This window comes from Athalia rosae, chromosome 7, assembly GCF_917208135.1.
Source record: "Athalia rosae chromosome 7, iyAthRosa1.1, whole genome shotgun sequence".
Taxonomy (NCBI): Eukaryota; Metazoa; Arthropoda; class Insecta; order Hymenoptera; family Athaliidae; genus Athalia; species Athalia rosae.
Window position 1 is genome coordinate 8,513,116 of NC_064032.1, and position 16,189 is coordinate 8,529,304.

General features: G+C 39.8%; 2 protein-coding genes across 2 annotated transcripts; one reads left to right on the forward strand and one right to left on the reverse strand.

Annotated features, from left to right (window-relative positions):
* The first annotated feature begins 6,275 nt into the window (after nucleotides 1-6,275).
* On the forward strand, nucleotides 6,276-8,864 carry LOC125501880. Its single transcript, XM_048658997.1, has one exon. The coding sequence runs from the start codon at nucleotides 6,552-6,554 to the stop codon at nucleotides 8,862-8,864; it is 2,313 nt and encodes a 770-aa protein (XP_048514954.1). The 5' UTR covers nucleotides 6,276-6,551.
* A 3,851-nt stretch (nucleotides 8,865-12,715) lies between these two features.
* On the reverse strand, nucleotides 12,716-15,266 carry LOC112694914. The gene is made up of 4 exons (XM_048658998.1): nucleotides 15,132-15,266; nucleotides 14,844-14,999; nucleotides 14,546-14,755; nucleotides 12,716-14,368 (listed from the first exon to the last, which is right to left on the reverse strand). The coding sequence occupies exons 1-4, from the start codon at nucleotides 15,264-15,266 to the stop codon at nucleotides 12,716-12,718; spliced, it is 2,154 nt and encodes a 717-aa protein (XP_048514955.1).
* Between the last annotated feature and the right edge of the window lie 923 nt (nucleotides 15,267-16,189).

Here is a 16,189-nt window from a genome sequence, read left to right on the forward strand (position 1 = left end):
CATGGTCGAAATACTTGTGTTTACACATTGGTCGTCATTGGTAGTCTGATCTCCACTTCCGATCATTCTTGCGCCAATAAGTTTAGTACGCCCACTTACATAATTCACGTAGAGCTTTAGAAAAGCATCGGCCCGCATAGGCAGGGTCTCATTTTTGAGGAGATGTGTTTTTATTTTATTGAATCCACCTTCTACAGGTGCACTTGAGGCTGGAACATTTCCGTAGCCAAACATATCTCGGACTACACTCGACCAAAGAGGAAAATATGAGATGTCCTTCAGCAACTTTTTTGCCAAGGCAGGAAAATATTGGGCATTTTCTCTGTCGCCAATTTGGTTTCCGATAGCAGCATTCACTTGCTGTTGAATCCGTTGCCCCCATTTTGTCCATTTGTTTACATTAATATTAGTCCCAATTATTTCGGATCCAGAATCGGGGTCGTCTTCATTTTCATTGCGTATTCCGAAGTCGTTCGAGTTAGGGTCTACTTCGCCATTTATGTCAGGTATTGCCTGTAAAATTTTCATATAGGTATATGTGTAGCTAGTAGTTTCAATATAGAGACTATAGTTAATTTGTATAAACAGCACATTAGGGCACATCTGTACAGTGTACATAGATAATTTGTAAATGAAATCCTAAATTCTGTACATAAAAATATCAATTTGGAAAATGAAATCCCCACGAACTGAACTTTTTTTGGTGAATGGTGCATGAACAGAAAAAAATGCCAAACTCACGGTCTCTTCTGAAATCAACGTCTTCAGGAATGCCTTGGCGATCTCGCTATCGCTTTGTTCGCCATCTGGTAGCGATCCTTCCGTTTCGGACATACTGACAAGGAGAATACATTTCACAATTTTTTCCGCGTCTTCTATTGAACGGCACAGTATTAATTGCCCAATTACTGCAAGGTAAAAGACTTTAACACGATGTGGGAGACTCTTAGAAAAATCAGCGTAAAGTTTAATGAAATGAGCTACGTCTACTCTGACGTAACATTGCGGAACATTCTGTTCGAAACAGGCGTTAACATATTCATCCATCGTGCAGTATGATGTGAAAGCTCTGATGACAGCGTTCAGGAGAGCTTTGGATGAATCGGTTACTACTTCTGCTGGTCGCGGTGCCCCTGACCGCACCCATTCCATGAGCCAAAATTGTATGGCATTTACGTTGTGCACTTCACTTAGCATGTGGGAGATCGAAAATTGGCCTCCTTCGATGTAAGTCACAACATGATATAGAAAAATCGGACCTGCATCCCCACGTTTCGGTTTTACAATTTTCTTGACGATACTCCCGGTGGCATCAATAAACACTGAAGTTATATTTTTCAAAGCGTATCTGCGATATACATCCACTTGGTAATTTGTCCAGTAATGGACATAGAAAGGATCTAACCCAATGCCATGAATTATATTCCTTTCGCTCGTTGCTTTCATTAATTGGATTGCCTTCACAGGGTCACGATCCAAGAATTGCCTGCTGATGAATTCGTGTTTCGCTACTCTAAGTACAGGAAATGTGAATAAGTTCGGTGGCTCGCATTCATTCTCCTGCATAGCGTTCTCTGCTTTTTTCGCACGATAAACGTGTACCGCTTGACTCGAAATTTCTTCTGCTACGGCACGTCTCTTAGATCCCCGCAACTACCGCTTACCGCATTTCCCTGCACCCTTCGTACAGGTACAAATGAGTTTGATGTCGGTGGAATTGTCAACGTCGTCCTTTATAATGATTCGCATAATTCCTCCACATTTGCAAGAAGCTAATGTACCATTGAACAAAATAAATGAGCCGATAAATAAGTGATTAGATGAATGATTGAATGCAGAACGAAAAAACCAAGATTATAGTACAATGAATGAATCCTTCCCTACGGTTTGCACGAGAACATTGTACCAGACCTATTGGTGTTTGTTCACGTATAGTCTAGACTGTGCCAAATAAAACGAATATTTCTTCACTATTTCTTTAGATCGTAACGCTTCATGAAAAATGTAAACCGATGAGTTTTATAGATAAAAGGATTGTTTTTTGAGTGGTCAACAATTATTGAAATTATAGATTTTGGTGAAAAAAAATAAGTTTTATTAGCTCCACAGAAAAGTGGCTAATTTTTTTAACTCGGTCAAACGTTATCTTTGTAGACAATTTAATTCCCTACAAAATCATACCATGGTCTGTGTTGTCTGTTATATTTAATCATTCATAAAACGTAAAGTTGAGAAAAAAATTTTGGACAAAAATTCTTATTTACGCGAGAGCTAACTGAAAAATGAAAATAACCGACTGAAATTTTGATACAATTTTTTTTGTGATAGACAACGTAATTTTGGTATGGGCCCAAAGAAAAAAGATATTCGTTTTATTGTACTTAGCACATGCGTAAACATTTGTACCAATATATCAGAAAAAATCTAATCATCCCCGTCTCTGTCCGCCTCAGAGTCACATAGTATTTGGTGGTGCCCGACTGTGATTGCGAGGTCTATGCCACAAACAAGGTGAAAATGAAGAACCACCCGGTGTTGTGTATAATGAAGGTAAAATAACAGAAGAAAATGACAATTTGTTGTTCTTTGGTTTTCTTGTTTAAAATGATCAACAAAACAAAATATGACATTCGAAACCGTACCATTTATGTATCCTGATTTCAAATCGCCGGAAATGTAATGATTCTGAAAATTATATCCACATGCGACTGGCGTTTGCTGGACGATTGCATCCATAACCACGTCCTCCCAGACTCCCGGAATCAGTATTACATTTGTTCGGTGAGATTTGCTATTGGCTCGTTTGTATCGCCTTATTGTGAGTAATGCCCGGAACTCTTCCCTCGAAAGTTTGACTTCGTATGTCCGTGAAACATCGTCATGTGCTTCTGAGTCCAAAGTATTGTCCCGAGAATCACGAACTTGGCTGTTATTATTGGCGTCACTTTCGAACGTATTGTTTGCACTTTCACACGAATCTCTTGAAATACTAGCACTCAGTTTTTCGCGCAGCTTATATTTGTTATTGCATACCATATAATGCAAGAAACTTGAGGCGATCTTATGATCCAACTCACTCGAAATTGTTGCCCAAATTGGGCTGAATTTCGAAATGATTTTCTGCTCCGGCAAATGAATATCGCATGCATGTTCAAGCACCTTCCTTAATACTAAGTCCTTGTCAACTTGAATTGGCCGACCGCGACCACGTATCGCTTGCATTGTGACACCACTGAAAAAGCTCTCCATGCAATGCTAGCTAGAGACAGACTGAATAACTGACAGCTGTTTACTGCAAGAGCGTTAGATGAATAACATAGAATTTTGCTAAACATACATCGCACACGACGGTATACTATTTATTGAAAGTACATATTCGAGACGTTTCGGATTCCAAACATTGTACGTATATCACAAAATATTCTGATAATTATGTAACTCAAATAGTGTCTAATATTCGAAAAGTAAGAAAAAGTAAAGCTACTCGTCTTCGAGTGATGCACTGGAAGAACCCGAGCTCACCCGGAAAAAAGCAAAATAATCCTCCACTTACCGTAAGGTGCTGCAACCTCGCGGTTAGTGCTCTCAAATACGGCTATGTTTCGCCCGTTCAGGGAGAGGGGGGAGATGTGACCCCAGTAGCGCAACCACCGCTCTTTCGAACGGTCTACTGCCTAATGAAGCTTAGGGAAAGAGCGCGATCTTCATACACTCGCATCCGTAGCGTCAACAGATATAATTATTAACCCCGTTGGTGAATTCCATTTTCTGGCACCATATTTTTGACCACCCTGGATAATCGGCTATCCAACAAGTTTGTTCACAAGAAATAACCTCTTAAATTGATATTTTTCAAGTTATACACAATGGAATTGAACCGTCGGACAAATATTTTCGGTTCATTGTACTATGTAGATACGAGGAATCAAAAAGGATGCCTCTTTCGGAGTTCTCAAAACAGCAATGAACGTAATTCTTTGTCGATTCAAATGTGCTGGAATGTGCTAATAAAAAGCAAAAAATTCCTGCGGTCCTGATAATCACGAAATTGGTTTTTTTTAAATCTAGCATAGTCAGTTTAATATCAAGCTAGCTATACCACAGTTTTTTCGAAAATGGCTGGAGCGACAAAATTAATTTTTGTGCGATTAAAAAGCATTTAAAGAGCGAAAAATTCCTACGGTCCTCATAACACGAAATTATTTTTTTTTACAATCTGGCATAGTCAGTTTTATATTAAGCTGCCCATACCGTATTTTTTCGAAAATGGCTGGGGCGACAAAATGAATTTTTGTGCGATTAAATAGCATTTAAATAGCGAAAAATTACTGGGCAAGTTTTATTGTTGTGCTGGTTTGGCAATTCCAGCTTAACGGACGTTTCATTGTCAGTTATCTGAGTTACGTCTATTTTTTCGGCCTGATCACCCCAATTTTCATTGATATTCCACTGCTTGAAATCAATGGGTGTACTGGTCTGACGCACATCATCGATAACGAATGTCAAATCATCCAGTGTGACACTACTTAGAGATTTTCGTACCTGTGCATCGGGCCCTAGAGTCACTGGAACATCGGTTATTTGTTGTTTTGACGTATCGTGAATACCTGATAACAAACCGGCACCATCTTTTTCATTCTCGCTGGACTGTAGTTCTGTCGAGTCGTTCTCATACACTCTTTCAGAACGGGTGCTAGCTTGTAACTGTGCAACTTCATTCGATGCAAGTTTCAACTTGCCATCTAGATGGTCATCGATGTGTTGCAGAACGAATTTGTCAGGGCGGGTTGGTAAGATGCCTTTCAGCGATCTTTTCATATCGCCAAACTCTGCTTCTACGGCAGAAGATGTAGCGATCGACATGCCTCGTTTAAAGTGAAGGCGCATTATACCGGTCCACAGCGGTGTATAAGGCATGAGCTGCTTCTTAAATTGTTCGGCGAATTTTGGATTATAGCAACCATTGATTACGCTTCCTTTTGTAGATTTTTCTGCGAGATTCTTTGCAGTATGATAAATTGTGTCAGCCCACGTCCTCCAATCTGTATCGGATGCATTTTCGTCCTGTAGATGATCATCTTTGTCTTCATGTTCTTTTTTTTTCATCTCGGTCTCTCTCAGAATGATCCTCTTCGTCATTCACAGTCGTGCCTCGGATGACATCATTTATAGATTGTATGCATGTTTCAGCGGCTACTGCTACATTGTCCTTTGTGTAACCGATGAACTCACTCAATGATACTACGAGTATCGCTTCGAAAAAGGCAGTCACAGGGTGGCCACAGGTCAGGGAAAACCTGGAAAACCTGGAAATGTCAGGGAATTATTAATCGGTCAGGGAAACAGGGAAATGTCAGGGAATTTTGTCGTTAGCCAGGGAATTTTTTTAGGTGTGACTACAAAATTGGATTTCACTATCAACCGAATTGCTATTTTTATAAATGGACGTGCGAAGTCGATTCAAATAGACCGCGTATGACGCTGTGCGGCGCTTGGCGCTTGCGCCGGCGCATCAACCGCAAAGGCTCGCGGGCAAGTCTGTGCAAGTGTGAAAGCGCAGCTCCACTCACCGTGGCTCGAAAAATTGAAGCTGTATTTTTACTTTCATTCAAGGTACGTAAAACATTGAATTCACTCGACATTTGATGGTTTATTATCGAGGTTAGAAACATCAATTTTATCGAGCAGGATGCCGCAATAACATATCAACAATCATAAACACCGTAGCTATGATAATTCCGAAAAAATTCTTAAAAAGACCATAAAACACCTTGTTTGTGTTTATTCAAACATAACATAGGGGAACGCGGGGCAATATGGGGTAGTGGGGCAAAATAGGGACCTCGAAAATTTTGTAAAAATTTGTTTAAAATGATCGAAAAGGACTCAAAACATCATTCTGGAACTAAATTTTTTTTTCTCTCATGCTTTCCTTAGGTACCCCGTTTTGCCCTACCTTCCCCTATATCGATTTTCATTATTTCGAATTGCATTTTGTCAGATATTAATAATTAATATCGTGTGTGTAATCGCATAGGGTCGTAACCACCAAAAAATGCAATTTTTGTGGCGAAAGGGCGTATAATTTTTTTTCATATTATTCTCTCTGAAAATGATCCAAACGGTTGAAGCAATTGAAATTAAGAGATTGGAAATGTTCATGCAAAAGCTCTCGATAACAACCAAACGCATGGATCAGTCGAACTGAGCTATGTTTCAAAATTTTTGAATATACAAGTAAAAGGTCGTAACCTCAATTTTTTTCTTTTTTCTTCCATGCTTTAGTACAGCCTCATGCCTCTAAGAACGCGATATTTTTCATATTTTACTTGCATAGCTACTATCTACGATATATACATATATATGTATACATACATATACAAAACTGTGAAAAACGTTCGAATTTTCTCACCGTCGCCATTAATAGTCAGTTTTCATGAAAAATTAACCGTTACATTTGTCAAGTTGACTCGTTGAATTTCTAGAACATTTGCCTAATTTTACTTCATCATTCTTTTGCGGTATAGATATCGAGCCCATAGACGAAAAAAATGGGACCTACAAAAAACACCAAATTCAACGAAGAATGGCTTCAGGAGGTCGATTTCTCCGCGTGGCTCAAAGCTGTTTCCGGTAAACCGCATAGTGCTCAATGCACTTGGTGTCATACTACATTTTCGCTAAGCAATATGGGTAGACGTGCGCTTTCAAGCCACGCCGAATCGAAAAAACACCGAATTATATGGAACACCAGGGGGAAATCCCACGATGTTGCTGCATTGCTCTCACCCAATGCACTTCAAGTTGCGCCAATCATCCCGGCTATCAGGAATCCGTCTACATCTCAATCAGCTTCAACTGCAAAAGCCTCTACCACGACATCGCTATCGATCGATTCAGCAGAACAGGATGGACCAGAAATCCGTTCATTGCAACTGCCTAGGATTACCTCATTTCTGTTATCAGAGAGTGTGACTCGTGCGGAAATTTTGTGGTGTTTGCACACCGTGGAAGCACACAACTCATTGCGTGCGGCTGCCAAAGGTGTAGCACTTTTCACGCTTATGTTTCCGGACTCAGCAATTGCCCAAAAAATACAATTGCAACGTACGAAATTAGCGTACCTATTGGTGCATGGCCTAGCCCCATTTTTTCATAACGAGCTCGTTCAAGACTGTAACAATTGCACTGATATTGTGGTTGGGTTTGATGAGTCTCTCAATAAAGTTGCGCAACTTGGGCAAATGGACATTACTGTCCGTTTCTGGTGTCAGCGAAATAACCAAGTGACAACGAGATATTTCACATCTGCTTTTTTAAATCACGCGACTGCTGCAGATCTGCTACGCGCATTCACATCGGCTCTGTCCGAGCTCAAAATCAAGATGCTTCTTCAAGTCTCCATGGATGGGCCGAATGTCAATGTCAAGTTTCATCGTGATCTCCGTGAGAGCTTGGCTTCGGACCCTGACGATCCCCTGCTAGTTGATATTGGTAGCTGCGGTTTGCATACCGTAAATTGTGCATTTAAGGCGGGCATCAAAGCAACCTCATGGCAAATTTCCGAATTTCTCCGTGCTCTCTACGTTATCTTCAAAGACACACCAGCTCGGAGAGGAGATTACACACACTATTCCGGCTCAAAAGTATTTCCGCAAAAGTTCTGCAGCGTGCGATGGCTAGAAAATGATTCAGTCGCAGAAAGAGCGGTTGATATCATACCTAACGTCACAAAGTATATTGAAGCACTGTATAAAAATAAAATACCTGACACCAAAAGCTTCAAGATTGTGCAATCGATATTGAAGGATCCTCTATTAACGTGCAAACTAAGATTTTTTCAATCTGTCGCAGCCGAGGTGCAACCATTTTTAACGGAGTTTCAAGCTGATAAGCCAATGGCTCCTCTGTTATTTGAATCTTTGTGCAAAGTGATTCGAAACATCATGAGTAGATCCGTTAAAAGTGAAGTCTTGAATGCCGCAAAATATGTACACGAAGTCAACTTTTCTGACAAACAAAATCTTCTCGATATCAAACACGTCGATTTGGGTTATGCAACTCATGATGCGATGCGAAAAGTACGTACCCAACTAAATGACCGTGATATATCAGTATTTCGTCAAGAGTGTCGAAATTGCCTCCAAAAATTGGGTGAAAAACTTCAGATGCGTTCTCCTCTGAAATTTACGCTTACAAAAGAAATATCCTGTTTGGATCCTGAAGTAGCTGTACGACCAACCATTCGTGATGCTCGTATTGGACTTGCTCTGAAAGTCTTAGTGGAAAATCGGCGAATTACTGGCGTCGATGCTGATAAAGCTCACAGGCAATTTATGGACGTTTGCAAAACAAAAATGTTCGAAGAATCAATGGGAAAGTTTTCTAGAAAAAACGATAGATTAGATACTTTATGGATGTCGCTGGTTGAAGGAAGAGAAGGGGAGACAGCAGAACTGACTTCATTTCTGAGAAAAATCTTGATCCTGTCCCATGGAAATGCTGATCTGGAGAGGGGATTTTCAGTTAACCGAGAGTGCCTAGTTGAAAATCAAAAGCAGGAATCACTAATCGCACAAAGGCAAGTCTATGATTTCGTCACGTTAGCTGGACGCGTTGAATCAATTATTATTACGAAGAAAATGATTCATGCTGCTCGCAACGCCCGAACGCGATATCAAGAAGCCTTGAATCGGCAAGAAAAAGAACGGTCCCAAAGTGATCTTGCAAATGCTGAAAAGAGAGTAGTTACACTTCAGCTTCGAGAACTTGAAAAGCAGAAACGTGAACTGATAAGGAATGCCGATACAGAAAAAGCGTACCTGGACGACCAAATAGCCTTGCTCAAGAAGCAATGCATCTGACTGCAGTTCGAGCCAATTATGAGTTGTTGAACTTCTTATTCTTTCTATCAAGTACCTGTATTTGAATACTATAGTCAATAATTAGGGTTAAGTAAACGAGGGATATTGATGTGCTTCGAATTTCTTTGGTTTCATAAAAACCATATTTAGTGATAACTTTCTGTAATAAAACTCGAAATGTTTCATTTGAGAGCTTCGTCGAAGTTAAAAGTGCAATTTAATGAAAATAAATTGATCTATATAAAACTGGTCGAGAATTGTTTGTCATCTTATTTCATAAAAAAGCGGACATGGTGATCACATATTCATCAATTTTTAAACTACTCTTTGAATGTAACGAATGAGATTCAAGTATCCCAATTTCTTGCTGTTTTGTTCCTCTATTCGATCAGGGAAAAACTTAATTGTTAGTCAGGGAAGTCATGGAAAAGTCAGGGATTTTTTTTTCTCAGATCGTGTGGCCACCTAGAGTCAATATTTTCGAATTTGACATTTGATGCGCCTGCCCTATACACCGTTTGAAAAAATTGCAGACAGCAGCACCTCTGCCATCCAAAAATTTCCATCTTGTGACCATATGAATCAGATGGCTTACATCCAGTCGGATATAAGTCTCCGGAAGTGTGCCTTGAAGCAGTACCGCGACATTGTAGCATTTCTGTAGGTAATCTCGAAGATCATGACACATGCCAAAGATTTTAGCAACCGCGATTAGTAAGGCCCACCCGGAGTCGGTCACGACTACCGGTGGAATAGGTACATTTCTGGTTAGAATATACCATAAGAAATATCCAATGGCTAGAGCAGTCTGATCGGCGGATACCATCTGGAAAACCGGAACGCTGCCTTCATTAGTGATGGTCATACATTGATACAAGAATATTGCGGGATCGTGTTTCTTCTGTCGTTTAACAATACCACCAGTTGCATCAATGGTGAAAATTGCATTAGGATTTTTTTTACAGCGTTCCGTATAAATCTGCTGCTGCTCCGGTGTCCAATAAATACAGTAGAATTTTTTCAGTCCTATTTTATGAATAGTGCACGCATGCCTGCCATTCTCAGAATGCTGATATAAATTCAACGCCGGGTTACCAAAATGTAGACCATGGATTTTTAGCAAATGTTGTTCTTTCGCTTCATGTAAGACTTCCCTGCTTGGAAGTACCGGGGGATCCTTGTCGCCAGGATTCATTAAGCGTTTCGCCTCTTCATATCGAAATGTTACCGCTGCTTTTCGTTGCTCTACTAATCGAGTTGCTATCTTTTCACGTCGATCCCCTTTCAACTGTCGCTTTTTTCCCCCCGTATGACATTTCGGACGAATATTTTTTATTTCGACTTCAAATACGACATCGACATCCTTGGCCGGTTGTTTGTGCAAAGTACCGTGGATAGTGGACTTGCACTCCAAACACTCGCCGTCAAACTTAGCGTAGACTTTGGCCGTTGCTCGAGGGTGAGTGATATTATTTTTGAATGATATCAAACAATCTATCTTGTGCTGCTGCCATATTCGGTCAGCAATGGTGTCGGTCCACCCTTCACGAAATTTCCAGTACAAACGGCCGCAATACAGTTTTGGTTCAGGCTTCATCGATTTATACTTATCAGCTGAAACGATAATTCGGATTTTTTTCGAGTACGCTTCATCCGTTTTGCTTACGACGTCCTGCCGACTTGTATCATAATCCACAGAACTTTTGTCGTCTTTACTTACCTCACTAGATTTATTTGCCAGATTATATTTTTCCCTGATACGGCCTAAAAATCTGTTGCGGTTTCCTTTCGAAATAGTGTAAACATGCATCGGTGTAATTTCGGAACCGCGATCTTTCATACGCTGCGAAATAATGGCATAAACGGGGTGGGAAGGTATGTAAAGATCTCCATCACCATCAACCGCTCGACTATCGGTTTCTAATAAAATTTCATCAAGTACATCTTTATCATACATTTTGGTTATTTTCGATTGCCAGTGCCTTCGGTGTAATGCTTACGCAACAAAAAATTTCAAGCGCTGCGAGAAAAGAGGTTGCAGATGAAAAAAGTAAGCCCACTTAGCAAGGAAAGAAGAAAATCAACCGCAACCTAACGCGACTTTCAGAAACGTCAGTTGGGCACTAGCGCTCGGGAGCTGCTATTGCAAATCAGTGCAATTGCAACGATAATATGCAACAAGCTGCAACAAGCAACACACGTCGACCTGGTCAACAAAGGCGGCTAGTGGAGGGGGAATAGTACGCTGCACGCTACCAGTGCTCGCTACCAGTGCTCACTATACTCTTTACGCTGCACGCTACCAGTGCTCGCTACCAGTGCTCGCTATACTTCATCCGGCCTTGCTGTTCCCCCTCCACTAAAATCAGTGCTAAATGTAACGTAGGACATTTGTCGGAACATTTATACTTGGATGTTCCTAGCTAAACGGTAGGGACCAATTGTCGGGTTTGTCGGACCACGGTAGTAACAAGACCATTCTCAGTATTAAACGTGAACGTGAACATCCTTTTGCAAGAAGGATGTCAGTTCATGCAGCAGGCTATCGACAATGCAAGGGTGATCAGGACACCTGTGTGCCAAAAATGTGGAACCGATAGAACGGTAAATACGACATTCGGACCGCAAGTGATAATAGACACGAGCGTCTTTTCTCACGAAGACTACCTGAGTACGTTGAACGTACAGGATCCCGAGTGCTCACTAAATTCCGTGGCAAAAACGATAAACATAGCATCCTTGAATTATGTCTTGGCTGGTCTGGTACATTTTGAGAAAGCAATCGAGCATTACGTGGCATGTGCATGGACGGGTATGCATTGGTATACATATGACGGCCGGAAGAAAACTCGCGAGACCGTGGAAGGCGAAACTCGTGTTTTACCACATGTATTTATGTACGTCAGAAATGTACCATAAAAACGTACGGATAAAGATCGAATAAAAATTTAAAAAAAATGGATGATATAATGAAAAAGATCAGAAAATTGTATGGAATAATAAACAAAAAAATAATGAAAAATTACAAAAAAAAATAATAAAAAACTGCAAAAAAAAAAAATAATAAAAAATTACAAAAAAAATACAAAATACAAGGCAAAGAAAAAAAAAAAAAGAGGCCAGATCCCGTCACGTCCACGTCGTTGGCTTTGGATAACGCTAAGAACGAGAAGAACTCATATGTAAGTACGTTGATGCGCTAGGTGATGGGTGGCAGGAACGAGAAATTGTACAATATTTGATCTACAGAGCCCTGCAAGGGTTTTGCCGATTCTTTACATAGAGTTAGTCGATCCGAGTCGGAACGAGAACGTTATTCGAGACTTCGAGTGCCAGAGATAGTTTTTTGCGTATCAAAAATATCCATTCCGAGTTCCAAGGTTTCTCAAATGAGTTCTGGGTAGCCCTACACGAGTTCTGTCGATTGTTCCTCCCAAGTTCAAACGGAAAAGTTATTCGACATTCTGAGTGCCAGAGATAGTTTTTCGAGTATCAAAAATTTCTATTTCGAGTTTCAAGGTTTCTCAAATGAGTTCTGGGTAGCCCTACACGAGTTCTGTCGATTGTTCCTCCCAAGTTTTCCGATCCAAGTTCAAACGGAAAAGTTATTCGACATTCTGAGTGCCAGAGATAGTTTTTTGCGCATAACAAATTCTCATTTCGAGTTCTGTTGTTTTTTCAAGGAGTTCTGGATAGCCCTACAAGAGTTCTGACGATTCTTTTTGTGATATTTTTCGATTCGAGCTGAGTAGGAATAGTTATCATAGATTTCTGTTTCTCAATTTCGTGAAGTTGGCCCCCCTAATGCGAAGAAATTTTTTAGGGGGTTTTCACCCCCTTTATCAACGGAACTATTTCTGATATTCGTAAGGAACTCTTGAACTCTTCGGGGGGAAGCCAGAACTCAAAAAAGAAACTTCATTTTTCATAAATGGGGGGCCAACTTCACAGAGGTTGAACATTTGGGCAATGTCTGCTGTTATCACGAATTCGTGCATTCTGAATCGCAAAATAATATTGATTATCTCTTCTTGTAGATTTGGACCTGGCAGGAGCCCATCATTTAGAGAAGTTTGGAGCGATATCTTCGCCGATCCATCGAAAACAACTCTAACCTTTGTCGTAGAGCTTTCAGCCCTTATGACAGGATGATGTGGTAGGTAATAACAAATTTCTTCTCCCTTATCCTTTACCTTGATTCTTGACATGTGTCCCGCCTCTTCATATTCGTTTAGAAATTCCATATAATCTTTTTTCAGCTCAGGATTATTTTTCAATCTTTCTGCTAAAGCGTAGTATCTTCTAGTCGCCTCCTTTTCTGAATTTCCTAACTGTACGTCTGGATTTTGTGGTAATCTTACCTTAAACCTGCCTGCTTCGTTACGTGTGTGCGTGTCATTGAATTGTTCCTCGCAATATCTTTCTTCTGCGGTCAATTGTCTTGCCATTGGCAATTCTTCCATTTTCCAAAGTCGTTCTATATTCTCTTCGACCGTTGATATTACGTTTAAGTTGCAAACATTTTTTATTACTTGCGACGAATTCTTTATAACTTGCTCTCCGCCTACTATCCATCCCAGCAAAGTTTTATGTAGTACTGGCTGTCCCTTTGGCTGCAGTACTTGACCAGCGCACAACAGTTTCCAAAACAATTCTGCACCGATAAGCATATCGATATCACCTGGTACATTGAAGTCTGGATCTGCCAAGAGAATGCCATCTGGTATGTTAAAGCTTGATATGTCTAGTTGAACTTGTGGCAATCTTTCTGTTATTCGTGGCAAAATGAGATAGTCTTGTTTGTTATTAAATTTACTTGTGAGCGATTCTAATTCAATTGTCACAGAATATTGCACCTCTACACTTGATTGACTTATTCCTGACAAAGGTATATCAATTCTTTTGAGCGGTAGTTTCAATTTCTGAGCTAGTTCTTGCGTTACTAAATTCAGCTGCGAGCCTGGATCGAGTAGGGCTCGGCAACGTATGGGCTTGTCTTCTATATCGTAGACGTATACTTGAGCAGTAGAGAGTACTACCCTTGAATTAAGTTGTTTAGCACAATGTGCCACGGTCATTTTCTCTGGTGGTCGATTCTCCTTTTCCTCGGTTGCTTGTGACGTAGAAGATTCTTGGGTGTTACAAGCCACTATAGGCGTATTAGAATTATTCATGTAGTTTTGCGTATTGCTTCTGCCCTGAGGCGTATATTCCTTCCGATCAGCATGAAGAACGGTATTGTGATGTTTAGAGCATATCCTACAATCACCCCCCTTACAATCTTTGCTTATATGGCCTTTTCTCAAACAGTTTCCACATAATCGGAGTCGATGTACTTCATTCCATTTGTCTTGAGTGGATAATTCTCCAAACCTTTCGCACCGATTGATGAAATGATTTTCCTGGCAATATTCAAATTTTATCTGCTCTGCGGTAGCTAGCATCACCTTTCGGTCCGACCTATATCTTGACTGGTTGCCTTCTGGCCTCTCTTTATTCAATATCTGTAAAGTTTGACATCTTGCCGTTAAAAATTCTAACAATTCTTTTAGTGTAGGTAATTGATCATTTGGTTTAGTTCCTATTAACTTTTCCCACTAAGTTCTCGAGTAGAAATCTAACTTATTTGTTACAATGTGTATTAAAATCATATCCCAGTGTTCCATCGGAGCACCGAGTACCTTTAGCGCCTGCGTATGGCTACGGATTTTTGTTATAATTTGATTTAAAGCTTCGTAATTCGTTTTGGTAACTTCCGGTACGTTCAATAATTCACGCAGATGGGAATTAATAATGATTTTCTTGTTGTCGTATTTTGCTTCCAATAAGTCCCATGCTTCTTGATAATTTTCAAGTTGCTGCCGTTGTGGATAAAGCGCTAACAACTTTGGCTGCGTCGTCAACTAATAATCCTCGTAGGTACTGAAATTTTTCAATACTAGACAAATATGATTTATTATGAATGGTGGTTTCAAAAACATCCTGGAATTCTGTCCATTTCTGACAATCTCCTCCGAAAGTTGGCAATTTTATTTCTGGAAGTTTAACACGTGAGATGGTTCTAACATCATCAGCTGTATTGGGTTCGGTTACTATTGGTACTACGTTGAGTTTTGCCTTTGCATCAGCTCTTACCTTATAATATGAATACTCAAATTGTTCAGTTTCTCTTTCGTCATCTTGTTGTTTTTGTTCTAGATCGTCTGCATTTTCTTGAATTCTGAAGTTTGCTATTTTCGCTTGAATTCCATCGAAATCTCGTTATACTTCTGGTAGTGCTTCATATCTTTCTCGTACTACTTCAAGATCACCCGGTTGTAAAGTTGGCAAAATATTTTGTAATCTCGTTATTTTTCCTTTTATTTGTCCTCGTTGGTATGAAAGCTGCTTTAAATTTGCCATGTTGCGATATATTTACGTAGCGATTAGGAATGATGGACAACAATGGCAATCGAATGGGATCGGGAGATCGGAACAAAGGACAGAGTCTCACTCACCTGTTTTATCTTCGACGTTGCTGGAATTATCTCTCTCCGATCAGTAGAAAGTCTTCTTTACCGACCCTTTTTGGCGTCTGAAGCGTCGTTAAGGGCTTGGATACCAACATATATATATATATATATATCTATAATATAAAAATGAATCGCAAAATGTGTTGGTAAGCGCATAACTCAACAACGCCTGGACCAATTTGGCCAAATCTTTTTTCAAAATGTTCGTTGAAGTTCAAGGATGGTTTTTACGGCGAGAAAAATTAGAATTATTGCTGGAAAAACCCTAAAAATAGCCCTTTTCTTTTTCCCATACAAATAATTTCTAACTAAAACGTTGTCAATTTGAGCTTTATTGCTATGGTATAAAGTTCATATTAAATTACAAGCACTCACTGTTGTCTAAGCAATGTAGGTGTGTTCCTGACGTCAAAGATCATATCTATCAAAACAATGTGCGTGTGTGCGTTGGAGCACAGAATACATAGTTGGAGGAGTTTAATGTCGCGTTCCGAAACTCGCGTTTCTTTTGTATTAGTTTCGGCACGCGAGATAAAATGCATCAGTTTCCACGTCATTACATCAGTCAAACAAAAATCGCGTTACCAACAGTGTTTTATTATTTTTAATATACAAATTTTAAATAAATAAAACAATTCGTACGGCTTAAAAGAATTTGACTTCAAGTCATATCAAATTTAAAAAAAAAAAAAGTTGTCTGTTACCTAATCTACTGAGTTTGCTTTTGTCAACTGATACACGAAACAAATTCGTATATCGTGTTTTGTGCAGAGTGTTAAGTTAGTTAGTGTTTGTTTAGTTCGTGATTAGTGA